The sequence below is a fragment of the Pteronotus mesoamericanus genome, unplaced genomic scaffold (assembly GCF_021234165.1).
Source record: "Pteronotus mesoamericanus isolate MK-2021 breed Mesoamerican mustached bat unplaced genomic scaffold, CSHL_Meso_final contig_130, whole genome shotgun sequence".
Taxonomy (NCBI): Eukaryota; Metazoa; Chordata; class Mammalia; order Chiroptera; family Mormoopidae; genus Pteronotus; species Pteronotus mesoamericanus.
Window position 1 is genome coordinate 448218 of NW_026555060.1, and position 18313 is coordinate 466530.

Here is an 18313-nt window from a genome sequence, read left to right on the forward strand (position 1 = left end):
GAAGAGGTCATCTTTGGAGACAATTAGGTTATAAATGTGGAGCTCTCATGAGTTGGACTTGTGTCCTTATAAAAAAATGCATGAGAGACATGATCCCTCCTCCCCTCTCTCTATCTCTCTGTTTCTCTGCTATGTGAGGATCTAGCAAGACTGCCATATTGCTATCTGCAAGACAGAATGAGAGACTTCACCAGACACAGAAACTGCTTGCACCTTGATCTTGGACTCCCCATTACCAGAACTTTGATAAATAGACATTTTTAAAGCCACAGAGGTTATTATAGAAGCCTCAGCTAAGACATTAATTGTGTAATTTAAAAACTCAATCTTGGATTTTTTTTCCAAAAAGTAAAGTTCGTATCATAAAAATGTACACTTAAAACCTATATAATCTTATTAACCAATGTTACACCAATAAATTTAATTTAAAAAGTGAAGACCTATGACCATAAGTAGTGAAAGATCCACTAGCATAGAATGATGACATACAGGAATTGATTCTATTCTTCAGAAATCTCATGATGCCAAGTGACATAAATACATCTTATATAAGATTTGAAAATAAAAAAAGAAACTAACAGTTCATGTAATTAAACATTCCAAGAGTAAGTAAAGCACAGTTGGATTTTATTTATTTATTTATTTATTCGAATACATTTGTCTCTGCCTTCCCACTGTTGGATTTAGGAATGTGAAGGTGGCTAGTAAGTCCTTTGGTCATCATCCCTCCTCTTTTGACTAACTTAATCTGCAGCTTATAGAAAAAGTGGCTTGCCCAAATCTCAGGGCTTTATAATCACTCAGGACCTAATCCCAGAGTAAGTGACTATACTGCACCTTCCTTGAGTGTCCATGCATCAACAGGAGAATGCTGATTGGCTGTGCTTGGATCACTTTGGATAAGAGAGTGTGGAAACTTGGTATTCCTGGACTGCAACAAATGCTCAGTTCTTTATCCAAGAATCATTACATTTTCTCACTGCATAATAAGATATATCAAACAATTGTAGAATTTCAAAATTAAATCTTGTACATCTCCTGATGTCTGCAATAAATCTGTTCTGTCAGTGTGAACTGAGTCCTCCGAATTTTTTCAGCAATCAAAACCTTAAGGCGGTGATTATGTAACTTACACAGGCAGCACAGAACTGCACTTCTGAATAATACACAGAGAAGAGAATGAAACAAAAATTAAAAGGCAATTTTTCTCCCATACCCATCTTCTTATTTTTCAAATTTCACCTCAATAAGTCTAAATCTATGCATTTCACAATAGTAGTATCCAGCCACTCCACAGCTATTAAGGGAACCATGCCCTATGCCCTATTATTGAATGGCATTCCAGTCTGAGAGCAAAGAGGTTATTCTGCGTTGGTGAGGTCCCTCCATAGAGGAGAAGAAGCAGGTGTCCAAGACACTGGAGAAAAAAGAAAACACATGATTTTAAATTTAATATACATTTAAAGAAAGAAGGATGCTCTTAGAAAAACTCAAAATGAGTAACAAAATGAATCATTACAAAGGATCCATCATCCAGGTTAATGGAAAGAAATATCACTAGTACTTGCGGGTGCCCTCATGCTCCCTATCAAGATCTATCTCCCCCCAGATAACCTCAACTTATTTCATCAGAAATTATTTTTTTAATTGATGTCCCATTGCAGCTGTCCCAATTTTCCTCCATGATTCTCCCCTTCCCTACACACCGCCGGATCCCACAGTCAATCCCCACCCTGTTACCATGGGTCATATAAATATATATATATATTCCTTGACTAGACTCTCCTCTGTCTTTCACCCCTTACCCACCCCCCCTCCCCATTCTCTTCTGTCTTCTGTCAGCCTGTTCCTTCCTTCCATGTTTCTGGTCTATTTTGCTCCTTTGCTTGTTTTGTTCATTACATTGTACTTATAGGTGAGATAATATGGTATTTGTCTTTCAACCCTGGCTTATTTCACTTAGAATAATGCTCTCCAGTTCCATCCATGCTGTCACGACGGGTAGGAGTTCTGTCTTTCTTTCTGTTGTGTAGTATTCCATTGTGTAAATGTACCACACTATTTTTATCCATTCATTTACCGATTGGCACTTAGGCTGTTTCCAGCACTTGGCTATTGTAAATAATGCTACTATGAACACTGGGATGCATAGGCTCTTGAATTGGTGTTTCAGGGTTCTTAGGGTATAATCCCAGCAGTGGAATCGCTGGATCAAAAGGCAGTTCCAGTTTTAGTTTTTTGAGGAAATTCCATACTGATTTCTATGGTGGTTGCACCAGTCTGCCTTCCTATCAATAGTGCAACAAAGTTCCCTTTTCTCCACATTCTTGCCAGTATTTGTGTGTGATTTGTTAATGATGGCCATTCTTACCTGTGTGAGGTGGTAGCTCATTGTGGTTTTAATTTGTATCTCTCTGATGGCTAGTGATATTGAGCATTTTTTCATGTGTCTATGGGCTCTCTGTATGTCTTCTTTAGAGAAGTGTCTTGTGCAGGTCCTTTGTCCATTTTTAAATTGGATTGTTGGTCTTCCTGGTGTGCAGTCATATGAGTTCTTTATATATCTTGGAGATCAAACCCTTGACTGAGGTGTCACTGACAAAAATGTTTCCCACACAATTGGATCCCTTTTCATTTTGATTATGTTTACTTTAGCCCTGCAGAAGCTTTTTAATTTGATGGAGTCCCATTTGTTTATTTTTTCCTTTATTTCCCTTGCCCTACAAGATATATCAGCAAAAATATTGCTGTGTGGAATATCTGAAATTTTACTGCCTATGTTTTCCTGTCTGACTTTTATGGTGTCACAGCTTATGTTTAAGTCTTTTATCCAGTTGGGTTTATTTTTGTGGATGGCATAAATTGGTGGTCAAATTTCAGTTTTTTGCATGTACGATTCCAGATTTCCCAATGCCATTTATTGAAGAGTACATTTTTACTCCATTTTATGCTCCTGCTCCCTTTGTTGAATATTAATTGACCACAGAGACATGGTTTATTTCTGGGCTCTCTATCCTGTTCCATTGATCTATGTGTCTGTTCTTGTGCCAGTACCAGATTGTTTTGATATCAGCGTCCTTGTAATATAGTTTGATTTCAGGTTTTGTGATCCCTCATACTTTGTTCTTCTTTCTCAAGATTACTGAGCCTATTTGGGGTCATTTTTTGTCCCATGTAGATTTTTGGAATATTTCTTCTATGCGAATTTTAATAGGGATTGCATTGATTTCATAGACTCATTTGGGTAGTATGGACATTTTAATAATGTTAATTCTTCCAATCTATGAACATTGCATATGCTTCCATTTATTTGTATCTTCCTTAATTTCTTTCTTCTGTGTTGTGTAGTTTCTAAGTACAGGTTTTTTACCTTCTTGGATAAGTTTATTCCTAGGTACTTTATTTTTCTTGTTGCTATAGTAAATGGGATTGTTTCCAAGTTTCTGTTTCTGATATTTCACTGTTGTACAAAAATGCCTTCAATTTCTCAATATTGATTTTGTAACCCACTGTTTTGCCAAATTTGCTTATTAGGTCAAGTAGGTTTTTGGTTGGAGTCTATAGTGTTTTCTGTGTATACTATCATGTCATCTGCATATAATGACAGTTTTACTTCCTCCTATCCAATTTGGATGCTCTTTATTCTTTTTTTTTCTGGTCTGGTCACTGTTGGTATAACTTCCAGTGCTATGTTGAATGAAAGTGGTGAAAGTAGACATCTCTATTTTGTTTCTGATCTTAGAGGGAGAGCTTTTGGTTTTTACCCATTGAATATGATGTTGGCTGTATGTTTCTCACATGTGGCCTTTATTATGTTGAGGTATACTCTCTCTATTCCCACTCTGCTGAGAGTTTTTATCATAAGTGGATGCTGTACTTTATTAAATGCTTTCTTCTACATCTATTGATATGATCATGTGATTTTTGCCTTTCCTTTTGTTTACGTGATGTATTATGTTTATTGATTTGTGGATATTTTACCATCCTTGCATCCTTGGTATGAATCCCACTTCATCATGGTGTATGATCTTTTTAATGTATTGCTGGATCCAGTTTGCCAATATTTTGTTGAGGTTTTTACCATCTATATTCATCAGCAATATTGGCCTATAATATTCTTTATTTATTGTGAGTTTACCTGGTTTTGGGATTAGGATGATGATGACCTCATAAAAAGAGTTGCGGAGTCTTCTGTCTCCTTCAATTTTTTTTGGAAAAGTTTGAGAAGGATAGAAGTTAGCTCTCCCCTAAATGTTTGTTAACATTCACCTGTGAAGCCATCCAGATCAGAGCTTTTCTGTGCTGGGAGTTTTTTTTTCTTATTACATTTCATTAGTTGTTATCAGTCTATTCAGGTTTTCTGCTTCTTCTTGATTCAGTCTTAGAAGATTATATGTTTCTAGAAATATGTCCATTTCACCCAATTTGTCAAATTTCTTGGCATATGGTGTTTGTAGTAATTTTTTAAAATCATTTGTATTTCTGTGGTATTGGTCATAATTTCTCTTCTTTCATTTCTGATTTTGTTTGGGTACTCTCTCTTTTTTGTCTTGATGAGTCGAGTTAAAGGTTCGTCAGTTTTGTTTGTCTTTTCAAAGAACAAGCTTCTGGATTTATTGATCTTTTGAATTGTTCTTTTAGTCTTTATGTCATCTAATTCTGCACTGATCTTGATTATTTCCTTCCTTCAACTCGCTCTGGGCTTTGTTTGTTGTCCTTCTAGTTCTTGTAGATGTAGGATTTAGGCTGTTTATTTGAGATTTTTCTATTTTTCTTAGGTGGGCCTGTATTACTATGAAATTCTCTCTCTGGATTGTCTTCACTGTGTCCCTTAGGTCTGGGACACAGTTTCTGTTTCCAGAAACTTTTTGATTTCTTCCTTGATCTTGTGATTAACTTACTTATTACTTAATAGTATGTTATTTGGTTTCCATGAATTTTGATGTTTTTGAGTTTTTTCCTTGAGGTTGGCTTTATTTCAAGACATTGTGATCTGAGAAGATGCTTGATATGATTTCAGTTTTCTTCAATTTGTTGAGAGTTGTTTTATGTTCTTCATGTGGTCTTTGAAAATGTTTCATGTGCATTTTAAAAGACTGTATACTTTGATTCTTTGGGGTCAATGGATCTATATATATATATATATATATATATCAATTAAGTCCATTTGATCTAGAGTGTCATTCAGTGCCTTGATATCCCTATTGATCCTTTGCTTGAAAGATCTATCCATTATTGATAATGGGGTGTTAAAATCCCCAACTAGACTGTGTTACTGTAGTTATCTTTCTTGAAGTCCTCCAGGATTTTCCTCATATTATTGGGTGTTCCTATGTTGGGTGCATTTAAGTTTACAAGGGTTATATCTTCTTGATGGACTATTCCCTTAAATATTATGAAGTGTCCTTCTTTGTCTATATCATGGCCTTTGTTTTGAAATCTATTTTGTCTGATATAAGTATTGCTACCCCAGCTTTTTTTTTTCATGTCTGTTTGCTTAGAATAGTTTTTTCCACCCCTTCATTCTCAGTCTGTGTAGATCATTGTTATGAGGTGGGTCTACTGCAGCATATATGTGGGTCATATTTTCTTGCCCATTCAGGTACCTTGCGTCTTTTGATTGGAACATTTTAACTACTTATATTTACAGTTATTATTGATAGCTACTTATTCATTGTCATTTTTTCCCCTTTGTACCCATGTTCCTCTCTCGCTTTTTCTTCATCTTCTTAAAGCAATCCCTTTAGCATCTTTTGCATTACTGGTTTGGCAGAGATGTATTACTTTAGCCATTTATTTTGTCTGGGAACCTCCTTATTTAGCCTTCATTTTAAATGAAAATCTTTCTGGGTAGAGTAGCTTTGGTTGCAAGGCTTTGCCTTTCATTACTTGGCATATTTCTTGCCATTCCCTTCTGGATTGTAGTGTTTCTGTTTAGTAATCAGCTAATAGCTTTATTGGAGCTCCCTTGTGTGTTACTATCTGTTTCCTCATTGCTGTATTTAATATTCTCTCTTTGTCTTTAAGTTTTGTAATTTTAATTATGATGTGTCTTGGTGTGGGCTTCTTTGGATGCATCTTGATTGGGACCAACTGTGCTTTCTGGACTTCTATGAGCTTTCTCTTATCAAGTTTGGGAAGTTTTCTGTCATTGCTTTTTCAAATAGGTTTTCCACCCCTTACTCTTCTTCTTCTCCTTCTGGTATCCCTGAGATATAGATATTTTATATTTCATGTTGTCCTGCAGCTCCCTTAAACCCTCCTCATTCTTTCTGAGTCTTTTTTCATTTTGTTGCTCTGTCTGGGGATTTTTTTTTTCTAGCATGTTTTCCAGCTCACTGATTTGACCCTCTGCTTCATCTAGCCAGATTTTAATTCCTTTACTGTGTTCTTAATTCAGAAATTATGTTTTTCATTTCCTCTTATCTCTTATTAATAGTTTCTATATATTTTTTCATGCTGTTGTTTATCTCAGTAAGTACTTGTATCTTCCCAGGAGTTTTTTATAGTTCTCACTGAGCTCTTTGAGCATCCTTATAACACTTGTTTTAAGCTCAATGTCTGATAGTTTGCATGCTTCTACTCCATTTATGACTCTTTCTGGGGATTCTTCCTTTCCTTTTGACTGGGAGTTGTTTCTTTGTCTTCCCATTTTAGGTTACTCTTCTTGTTTGCTTTTATTTCTTAGATTTATTTGCTTTGACTCCCTGTCTTCATGGTGTGACCTTCTGTGGTAGGAGAACTGCGGGATTCAGTGGTGCAGTCTCCTTGATTTCCTGAACTTGATACTCTTGGGATGCCCTTTATGTTGTTTAAGTTAGTTTTCTAGTTGTAATTGAGTTTTGATTCATGTTGGGTCATTCTTTGGTGATTCCTTTTTCTGGCTGGCTTTCTGAAAGTCATTCCACCTACCAGTTTTGTATGTGTTGTACAGATCTTGCCAAAAGAATACCTAACAGCTCAGGAAAAAACCCCACATCTGTGAAAATAATCCCCACCCACAAACACACTACCAACAGCAAATGAGTTAGTGTTAATAAAGGTATAAAGAAATTTAGACTATTATAAGAAGGGAAAAGCGAATATGAGATGACTAACTATAAGAAAAATGCTTTTGAGAAGGTAGAAGGAGGAGCAGTAATAAGAGTAGAGAATGGGAACAAGGTGAAGAAAGAAAGTAAAGTTTACATTGTAAATAAAAAAGGGAGAGAAGAAGGCAGAACAGAGTAAGAGAAGTGAAGTGTATAGTATTATGTTAAAACGGAAATTAAAAAAAATATATAGTGTGTTACAGGGAAAAAAAGAGAGAGAAAATAAGAACTAGATTGGAGAAAAAGATCTACCACAGCACTATCAACAACAAGTGAGCAAAGATGAATATAGGTGGGATGGGAATAAAATGGAAAAAAGGAAAGAAAAAAAGAAAAGTTTATTAAGAGATGTCTAGAGGAAAGAGAAGTGATTTTGAGATGATAGAAAAAAGAAGGAATACTAAGAGTAAAGGATGAAAACTAGTCTAAGACAGGGAAAAGTTAAAATTTAAAACAAACAAACAAAAAGAAATGGCAGTAGGAAGGCAAAATGGAGTAGGACTAGGGAACTGAAAAATTTGAGATTTGAAATACAAAAACAGTGAAGATCTAGAAATAAAATTGAGGAAATGCAGCAACAACCATCATATCCACAACCAATGAGCAAAGATTGATAAAGATGGGGAGAGAAGAAGGCTAAGAGTGTGAAAAAGGATGTGAGATGGCCAATGACAAAAAAAAAATGGTTTTTGAGGGGCTGGAGGGGGGAAGATAATGAGTGTAGAACAGAAACAAGTCATATCAAGAAAGAAAGTAGAATTTAAAAAAACAATAGGAGGAAGAAAGAAGGTAAAATGGAATAAAAGAAGAGCAAAATATGAGATTTGAAATAAACTATAATATAAATGGACTTGAAGGATAAGAAATGAATGTTAAAAAGTGTGTAGGAGAGAGTATAGTGAGGCAACGAGTTGGGGGAGCGCCCCAGCGGGTCGCTGCTCCTCCTGGGTCTGGGAAACAACGGCCGCAGAGGGATGGAGCGCGTCACAGGGCGTACGGCGCTCCAGGATCCGAGGGTTGCTGACCAGGGGCAGCTGAGATGGGACTGGGAGCTCTGAATCCTGCAGACCCTGTCCTGGGGGTATCACAGATAGAGGGAATAAACACGAGTCATTCCAAACACTTCTCTGTTTTCCAGGAGAGGCGATGTGGCACATCCCCCTAGTGGGGAGGCCCAGAGTCCCTTTGTTCAAAGGCTTTTATTGAAAAGGTTATCAGTGGGGCTAGGTAACAGGAATGCACAGGTTATCTCATTACATCAGTATGTTAATGTTCACAGAGAATAGGTATTGTTTTGAAGAAAACAAATGACAGGAACACACCGATTTACATGGGTCCTAGAGGAGACTAGTAAACAGGAGAGGCGACTAAACCTGAGGGCATAGTAAACACTAGAGTGCCTAAGGGTATAAGGTTAGGGTCTGTGAATAATGTAAATTTCTTTCCCAGCATGATCTGGCTAAAACTTCTGAGGGAAGAACAAAGCACACGTTAAAAAATTTACTTTTAGGCCTGATTTCTCTGGGAACCACCAGATCTGGTTTAGGACTGACTCCAGTATTGTTTGGAGCCTAAGGGGAGGGGCGGGGCTGGGGGGGCAGCCTCCAAGAGACAAGGAGACTTCTTTCAGATAGAATGAGGACTCTGGCCATGTCCAAGTTAAGTCGAGGGGTGCGGGTCTTTTTGCCCTTTCTCTGTGTTCCCCTATGTCTTGTCTGCTGCCAATACCCGATCGATATCTGTCTTAGGTTGGTATCTCAGCACGAGAAAAGTTACCCGTCATGGATTACCGATCATCACATGGCAAAGCAGAAAGGCAGGAGCTACGCCCCTGCCATGGGGGTCAGGTTATGTCTCCTCAGGAACCTTTCTCTAAGGCCTCCCTGATTATTTCCAGCCTTGGGGCCCTCCAACCTGTCAGTGGGGTTACAGTTCCTGAAACCAGACAGTGCATTTCCCAACTAGAGAAAATAACTCAAATTCTGAAGAAGACCACGGTGGAATTCATCTCAGTAGTATATAGTGTTTACCATTGTTTTCTCTTTCTGGATTTGCCTCTGGTGACATCATATGGTATCCCAGTCTGGCTCTAGTCAGTTGGTTCAAGGCTACCAGTGATCCACAGTCTGTGGCTGTCTCCTTCAGTTGTTAATCTAGTCAATCTGCAACCAGCAGTCAGGTTTAAGCACTACAGGATGGGACAGAGTAATTCCTGTGGGCAGGGTTATTATTTCCCCTCAGGCTGATGCCACTTGGAAGAGACTGCTCTGCCTGGGCAAGATGGTTCTTCCAGTATGGGGTATGACTCAACACTGGGATTCTGGTGGCTGCTCCCTCAGTTCTTTTCCCTGTGCCACCATCTCCAACTTTTCTGAAGTGTCTCAAGTGTGCTCTGCTTCTGCTTTGCCAGAGCCCTGGTTAAGTGACTACAAATGAAATTTTATGCATTGGTCCTTTAAGAAGCTCTCTGTGGGTTTAGATGTCTCTCTCTGCAAACAGAAACCCCGCCGCTTTTCACAGCTGGATGATATCTGGGTTTCTTTCCTGCTCCGGTGCTATAGGCTGGGGAGCCCAGTTTGGGGTTTAGGCCCCACACTTCTCAGGGGGAACCTCCCAGCCACTGGAATTTATCCCTGGCCCTTCAGCTGTGATACTAGGAGCCCAGCCAGCCTTCTTGCATCTCCTCAACACTCCATAACAGTCACATTGCGGCAAAGAAGCTTCTTCTGTCTGTTCATGATTATAAGACTTCTCTCCAGCTAACATCCCATTGGTTATTTTAGATGATTTCTCTACAATTTAGTTCTAATTCAAGATTGGTCTTGTGAGGAGGTTTGTGTAGCTTCCACTTACTTCTCTGCCATCTTGGAGTAAGAAATTAATTTTTATAGATTCTAATGGAATCTATTTATTGGGTTGAAAACCCTGTTATATTTTATATCTGGTTACTGTCATTCAATAGTATTTATATGGAATTCATCCAAGATGGTTTGTGTGGCAGTCACTGGTTTGTGTGTTCATATCAACCATAGTATAATATTCCATTCCATTGTATGTTACAATTTATTTATACAAAATACTGTTGATTCACATTAGTGTTGATTTGGTTTAAGATATTCTGAATAATACCATTAATAACATTGGGTACTTCTGTTTAGTGCTCATGTATATTATTTCTGTTTGCTACATACTTGAGTGTAACCACTAGTCATGAGTAGGCAAATGTTTGTCTTTGACAGAGACTGACACTGGTTTCCATAGTGCTTGTGCCAATTTACATTTATATCAGCATTGCTTAACATTCCTTTGTGTATGAGATGAAGAGTTATGCATGGCTAGGCACAGTTTGAGATATTAATTAGATAATCAAGTGTGAATGCCAAGAAGGCAAGTGGAGTGTATGAGTTTGAGGATGAGGCTAGAAATAAGTTTGAGGATATACATTTAGATGTGGATGCACATAAAGCCATTGAGCTAAACAATATTACCCAGAGTAAGGTTGACTCCTAGGGTACTCCAACCTTAAAAGCTTTGGAAAAGGAAATATCGGAAGGAGACTGGAAAGAACTGGGTAGTGAGTCAAGAGAGAAACCAAAGGTTTAACAGGTATAGGATTTCAAATGAAAAGAAGTATAACATTTCAAATGGGAGGGATGATCAACTATACCATATAGCACTGGGAAGAGGGGTAACATAAACACGATTTAGCAAGGTGAAAGTTGTTGGAGACATTGGAAAAATAAGTGGTTTCAGTAGAAACAAAAGCTTTGTGAGAACAGATTGATAAGAGAATAACATATGAGATAACTGAAGAAGCTGTAAGGATATTTCTGTGATAATTGCTATAGAGTAACCTGGAGAACTGGGAGGGATTTGGAGGTCTACCATTAAAGATGAAAATTTTTCATTAAAGATGGACATGATAACGTGAGTTTGGTTTGCACTTCATCTTAATATAAGGAAATCCTTGTGGATGCAGGAAAGATGGAAAAACTGCTAGAGATGAATCATTGTATAAACTCAGGTGGAAGAACTTGGGCGTATAGTGCAGGAGTTGGTAGAGGGATAATTCATCACAATGAAACAATTACTCCACAGTCAGAGACAATGGATATCAGAGCTTCCTGTAAGTTTCCTATTCTTGGGAATTACTGACTAAAACCACATAATCAAGTTCTTGCTACTCTAAGCAAAGTCAGTAATATGGATTCACAGGGACCACTTAATCATGTATTGTGCAGTGCACTAATCACACTAAAATTTTAATAAAACCCTATAAATTAGCTGTGATATACTTGTGGAAATTGAAGCTTCAAAAAAATCAAGTAACTTTCAAAGCACCACTTAACTATTGTGTTGCAGAGCTGTGAATCAGATTTCACATTTGAAACTTTTTTTCTAAGGAGACCGTAAAATTTGACATCTGATGCTGAGTACTTTTGAGGGTGAAAGTCATAGAAATAATTGTTTAACTGGGACTGTGGGTATAAACCAAGACTCTCTAGAGCAAACACAACATATGATTATCATTTCCACCCACTTCTAATCTTTTAGTATGCAATTCAAAGCATTCCATTTAATTTCAATTCTTCCATGACTATTTTTTAACAATAGTAATAATCTAAAGTTAGCATTGAAGAGTTCAATTAGGTTTGAAAAATTAAAATAAAGACAAGGAAACTTCAGTATGCATAAAGGATTAATTTATTGAAATGACTGGTTAGGAAACTGTAATAATAAACATAATTACAGAAGCTATTTTCATACATTTATACTATTTTGATAGATTTCTGGGACTTTCAATTCAAAATTGACATTTTGTGGTACTTTTTGAACTAAAATTTTGAAAGTAGATGTTATGAGTAGAATTCTAATTGAGATAAATGCTATAGAATATATAAAATAATGAAATACATTTTCAATTTTTCCATGTAGAATCATCTAAAAATGGTTAATTTTTTGATAGCATGATACAAATATTTAAAAGATGCCATACTCCCAGTCGCAGTCAATTCTATGGAATAAAGAACAAATATAGAATTAGTTATATTATATGATAAAACCATATTATCTTTCTCCATTTGTAATTTTGGTATGACTCATTCATTAGAGAAATTTTATTACATCTTTCCCTTCTTGCATGCATATTAAAGTTTCCAAAGACCAAATAGCATCTCAGTTGGAATTCTTTCACAGAAATATCTAGTCTACCATAATCACTAAAAAGTGTGTATCTAGAATCTCTCCCACTTTTTATCCTTACCATGAGACTAATTAATTTTATTTTGATCCTTGAATTAAAAGAATTTAATTATTTTTTGGAGCCTAAAGTAGATATGAGAATGCAAGTCAATTTTTAAAAAGAGCTCAAACATATTTGCAAAATAGAAAAACTACTTTCAATTTTTTTTCTAAAAATGATGATAATCAAGCATTGGGACATAGGGACTTGTAAACAAACCATTTAAATTTTTGAGTAACACATTACTGAAACTAAAACAATTTAAAATACAAAAAAAAACCCACATCATTTCATTTGCGTATATAATAGTCAACCATTTAGATGACCATGACATATTGATAATTAAGAAATAAGTTCATGTATTGGTGGAGTTTCTCATTATCTTGGGTTTAGTCAGGACAATGAAATGCTAAAATATATTAAGTATAAATATAATTAGTCTAATCTCCAACCTCCCAAATCTTACCAAAGTGAGAGACAAACATTAACTTTGAAATCCTCTTAAACCTTAAAAATAAATAAAAAATAGAAAAAATAAATAAATATGCAGTTCACTTTTTGCCAAGAACACTTTTAAAAATTCTATGAATAATAAAATAAGCATCTACATTGGTTGCCCTCCTATTTACATATGTCAGAAACAAGATATGAATGAAAGCATTTGGAGACAATGCAGACAAGGAACACTTCAAAACTGTAGAAAATAATAAAACTTCTTTATTTCACACCCAAATTATGAAATTTAATTCTGTCTTTAGTAAGTTTCAGTCTTTATCTAAACTCTCAACAGATCGATTAAATCAGAATCTTTGAAATAATTTCTTCTCAATATTCAATATCTTCTACATAGAAAATCAGAACAATTGTATCTAAATCTCTGTGAATAGTCCTAGACATTGGAATTTTAGGGGAAAAAAGTTTCCTTGGTTATTTTATTGTGTAACTAGTATTGAGAATCTCTGATGTGCACTATGTGCATTTCGGATCCATTCATTAATCATTTACCCTTTTATTCTGGATCTCTTACTCCTTCTAATATCATATACACATCATGAATTAAACAGTAGAGTTAGAAAATTAGGACTTACTTGTTGCAAGTTGTAAATTGTGGCAATAGGTTCAGTCACAGGGTAAAACACCTGGGCAGAATCAAGCAGAGGCTCTTGGTTGGGCAAATCTCTCTGGGGGTAGGTGATCACTTGCTGGGAAAGAGGCAGGGCTTTGGGCTGAGGAAGGGAAAGCAGGGGCTGAGGAGGAAGCATGGGAGCCTGAAGAAGAGGCTGAGGGACCTGGTGCATCAAGGGCTGGAGTAGAGGAAGAGGAAGCTGTGGGACATTAGGGATTTGGCGTTGAAAAATTGGCACTATTGGAGATTGAATAAATGGCATCACTTGGCGCTTAGGAAAGATGGTCTCTTTAGTAATGGGGACTTGCATCACTTCAGGCTGAAGGATAGGCAGCACCACAGCAGGCTGAGCAAGAGGCAGACCGTTTTGTGGAAGGACATTGTAAGGGAAGGGCTCAGCGAAAGGATAGAGAAGAGGCTGTGGCTGGACAAGGGACTGGATTTTGTCCTGGTGTTCATCCTGGAGATAAGGAGAAAGAATCTTTGAGTCCATGATTCAGCTGCAATTGCCATTCATGATGAATTAACCTCCTTTCTTTTGAACAATCATAATTAAGTGAAAAGAGAGTAAGAAAATCTTTTACTTGTGCTGGTTAAGAAATCATTTGGGGTTACATGAAGACTAATGAGTTGAATCATCATTGGGGGATTTTTCTTTAACCCACTTCCTTTATTAGGTAAACACAGATTAAACTGAAATCAATGTTTGGGCATTTCAAACTTGTTTCTCCTTTTCTGAGTTGCCTTCAATAGCTGTGACTAGCTGTAGAGTTTGGTATTCAAATGGCATGGACTTTTCAACATAACATGATAATAATTGACCAAATTGTTTTCATAAGGAGGATGTATTTTCGAAATAATTAGAGAAATGACTTCAAAGTTACTTTTGTGTGTTTCAATGAAAAGTAAATCTTAATTTGTGATTTAATTGAAGGAGTTGCTCAACACCGGCTAACTTCTAGCACTATTTTCCTTGGTAGATGGTAGCTGTTGTAAGTCTTTAAAGAGGCATCAATTTTTTAATTTATTTTGACTTAGAAAAGTATTTGTTGTAAGTTCCAAACAAACCCACTCCATTGACAAAACTGAAATATTACAATTAGATAAATATGTTATTGCATGTGTAGTTTAATCAAATAAAGAATTTTACATGGTCTAAGAAAATATTTTAAAGCAACTCTGCTAATAAATAACTGCGTGATAAAGTCATATTATCATGTAGTCTATTGTCTTATATCTCACTTCTCTAATTTGTGTAATGGAAATGCTTTTATTAACTGCATGTATTCTTAAATGTTAATATAAAACATAAAATTTTAATGTAAATCATTGAATATTTATTTTGTCATCTCATCAACCCTAGGGGCTTATGAATATTTTCAGTTTACAGAGAAGAAATTGAAGTACAGAGAAACTTCGGGCCAATGTTATAGAGCTAATCAATAACCAAATTAGGATTTGTGCCATATTGCCTTCTTATTTCTTTCATCAGCTTATCTATCTTGAGAATAAGAGGAACCTAGTTCCCAATGTGGAAATATATCTAAAACTGTGCATTTATACAAAACAGGTATACCATTAGAAAAATGAGCAAATCAATAATTAGCATTTATTCTATACTCTGCAAGTTAATTATACATTTTTAAATGAATCTATGTATTAAAAATATATTGACTTAAAGTGTCATCTCTTATATTTGCATGTATTTTCTTATACTTTAGAATGAACATGCACATATGAGTATTTTGTATGTTATATTTGCTAAAAATTTTAGAAATTACCTCTTTTCCCTGATGTTTCTCATGTTCAAACTTCTTAGGTTTTTGCTAAAAAACAAATCATGTAAAAATGTTATCACCTATAAAAATTAAATGTAGGAAATTTTTAAAATATTAACATTTAAACATGAAGGTTTTACCTTGTTGAGGTGTGCAATTAATTCCTTCAGGAAAATAAAAATAAAATCAGGTTACATTTTCATGAAAAATTTTTATTTGCCAATATAAATCAGAAAATTAAGGCATGATAGGTTAATGTGGGCACCATGCTTGGTAATATCATCAAAAACACAGGATAATTACTGAAACTTATATGTTGCACTATTCTGTATAAGCCTGCTGTATTAAAGACAGACAGCTAAGTGCAGCCAAGAGAGAAAAGAAAATTAATGAACATAGCACAAAAAGAAGAATTTAATAGATGCTAATTTTCTATCTCATTATATACCCTTCATAAGACAACAAATAATGTATAATATCCCATCTGATTATAAAAGAATTATATTTGTTAATAAATTATAATAACCATGGATATATTTTCTTAATCATTCTTAGTTTCTTTGCTATATTTAGGCTTCAAATGAATTGTAAGAAATAAATGCTTTCCCCAAGGATCTGAAAACCTTTGTGAAGAGATAAAGTATACACATGATGCACTTAATAGGTAATGACAGACCCTAAAAAGTGGTGCAAGTATAAACATCTACCTGACTCTCACAGGCAGATTTCCAACTAAGCCTCATTGCCACTTATTCACCAGAGTGACTACTGTAATTACAAAATATGTCCATTTGCATGTCTGCCCACCTCCTATGTTGCCATTCTCTCCTATGGGCAGTCTCTGTTCACTTTACACCACAGCTCCTAGTCAATGTTTGGTCCACAGAAGGAGATCAATGAATGTCAAAGAAGTGAATGAGGTCACCATGGAGAGAGCTCAAGACAGCTAAAAAGACTGTACAGTTCATTTAAAGAAGTGGTGGGGGCACAATGACACAATTTAAAGTAGGAAGCTGGCTTAGGAAGTGCTTGAATAGTGAAAACTGTAGACATTTATTCTGCCCTTAAACATATATACTGGACATTTACATCAGAATTTATTTGTCACAGTTAGGTGTATTGGCTTAAAATCTCTAAAATAACACTATCAAAAGATAATACAGCATTTTACTATTCCAAACATGGAAATTGCTTCAGAATGAACATTGTCTTACCTCACTGCTTGAAAGGCTTTCTACAGTCTGTAAAGGGAAAAAAAATTGCCACTGGATGATCGGACAAGGTTATTATTTTATAGTCAAAATTTTTTCTCTGAATAAAAAAAATCTTACCTCAGTGGTTATGCTGAGTTCTTCCTTCTGTAAAGAAAATAACACCATTTAGTTTTCTCATCGAAGTCATTTTTTCCTATTACTATTAACTTTTTATTTTCTTTATGAAAAGATATCTCCTTCACAAATATAAGAAATATAAAATGTTGTGTATCTTTTGAAGCTTTGAAAAGTAATTGGTTTTATGTCTTTTATATTTGGTAACTCTAATGTTATATTTTTATTTTACCTGAATGGAGAACGTATTTGATGGGTAACAGAGAGGGAGTTACTTTAATATGTATCAAACACTTTTTATTACAATTACAAATATGTTTATAATTATGATTATTGCCTGACACTGTATCCTCTGGTTGTCTTTAGACAGACACAGGTAGGATTTGGCCCCATGCCCTAGGGTAAGAGCTACATGAGTTTCATCACTGGAATATGGTATATTTATCTGGGTTGTACATGCAGGCAATTGTACTTGGGCACTATTACTCCTCTTTTATGTTTGTTTCTTCTTGTTTTATCTCATGCCTGTTTGCTTATTTGTTTTTTTCTTTAGGGACTGGTAGCATTTAACCCAGATTTGTGGCCCTACAGGACACTGTTGAAATAGTGAGTGAATGTACATGATTATTTTAAAAGTATTAAAAAATTCTGCTGAAATTCTGCATTGTTTGTACATTTAAAATATTGGTAATGTTGTTCTCTTCACATGGGAATATATTTCACCTCATGTTAATTATTTAGAGATTTTCTTACCTCCCTTGCAAGGGCGAGGGCCACCAGGCAGGCAAGGATGAGGACCTTCATGGCTCTCAAGGCCTGTGAATGGGAAAAAAGAATTATGGTTGTCAAGGTAAGATATTTTCTTAATTGTGTAGGCTTCTCTCTTTAAAAAATCAAAGATAATTAAAATGACTGTATTTTAGGAAAATTACCGGTAGAAGTTTTATTATATAACCAAAGCCAAAACCTTCTAGTCTTACTTATCAACTTTATCCTCCAATAAAAGCCATTCAGATTTTTCAGCTCTCAGCTCTACCCTATCTCACTCTTTTTGATCTCACTGACAGTTCAGTGTGTTTTTTGAAATACAGAAAAACATTGTAAATATTTATATGAAGCTTTATTAATTGATTCATTTATTCAAAAAGAGTAATATTTATTCAGCAGTCTTAACTGCCTGATGCTGTCTATGGTTTTGGTTTAAAGCAGTGAACAAAATATTAAGGTTTCCCGCCTGATGAATCTTCATATCCATTGGGAACAGACTGATTAAAAAATGTATACATAGAAGATCATAGTTTATTTTAGCTTTTCTTTACTAAATGAATGAGTTTTCATGAATATTTGGTAGTAAGAATCATATCTTCTTACTTCTAATAAGACTGAGATTTTTATTTGAGCATTTAATTTATTTGATCCATCTGTCCACACTTTTTTTTAGGACTGATATATTTGTTTTTTCTCTTTGTGTATCCACTACAGTCTTCATCCCCATACACCTAATGATGTCTCTTTTCCTTTGTGCCCTATAACTTTAGAGACCATACACCATGCTTCTCTTTTCTCTGATTTTTTGGTGATTTACCAAAGGATCAGATTCTCTTGCCCAGTCCCTAAAACAGTCTACTTATTATTGTAGCATAATATAAAATAAACTTTGACACTTTTGACTAGAATGTACTAAATGTTTCATTTTCTTCCATCTCTATTATTTCTAGGAACAAAAGTGCCACCAACATACTTTAACA

General features: G+C 35.4%; 1 protein-coding gene across 1 annotated transcript; it reads right to left on the reverse strand.

Annotated features, from left to right (window-relative positions):
* Positions 1 to 7963: 7963 nt before the first annotated feature.
* Positions 7964 to 17369, reverse strand: LOC129087418 (beta-casein). The gene is made up of 7 exons (XM_054594335.1): positions 17319 to 17369; positions 16569 to 16595; positions 16452 to 16478; positions 15378 to 15401; positions 15241 to 15285; positions 13422 to 13919; positions 7964 to 8161 (listed from the first exon to the last, which is right to left on the reverse strand). Exons 1-7 carry the CDS (start codon positions 17367 to 17369, stop codon positions 7964 to 7966), a joined length of 870 nt encoding a protein of 289 aa, XP_054450310.1.
* Between the last annotated feature and the right edge of the window lie 944 nt (positions 17370 to 18313).

Bases quoted from the DNA above. Each gene is read 5' to 3' on its own strand.
- LOC129087418 (XM_054594335.1), bottom strand. From the start codon at position 17,369: ATGAAGGTCCTCATCCTTGCCTGCCTGGTGGCCCTCGCCCTTGCAAGG. The intron at 16,479-16,568 runs GTAAGATTTTTT...TTCCCTTTACAG, and splicing joins AACTCAGCATAACCACTGAG to ACTGTAGAAAGCCTTTCAAG. The intron at 15,402-16,451 runs GTAAGACAATGT...ATTTTCCTGAAG, and splicing joins AAAGCCTTTCAAGCAGTGAG to GAATTAATTGCACACCTCAA.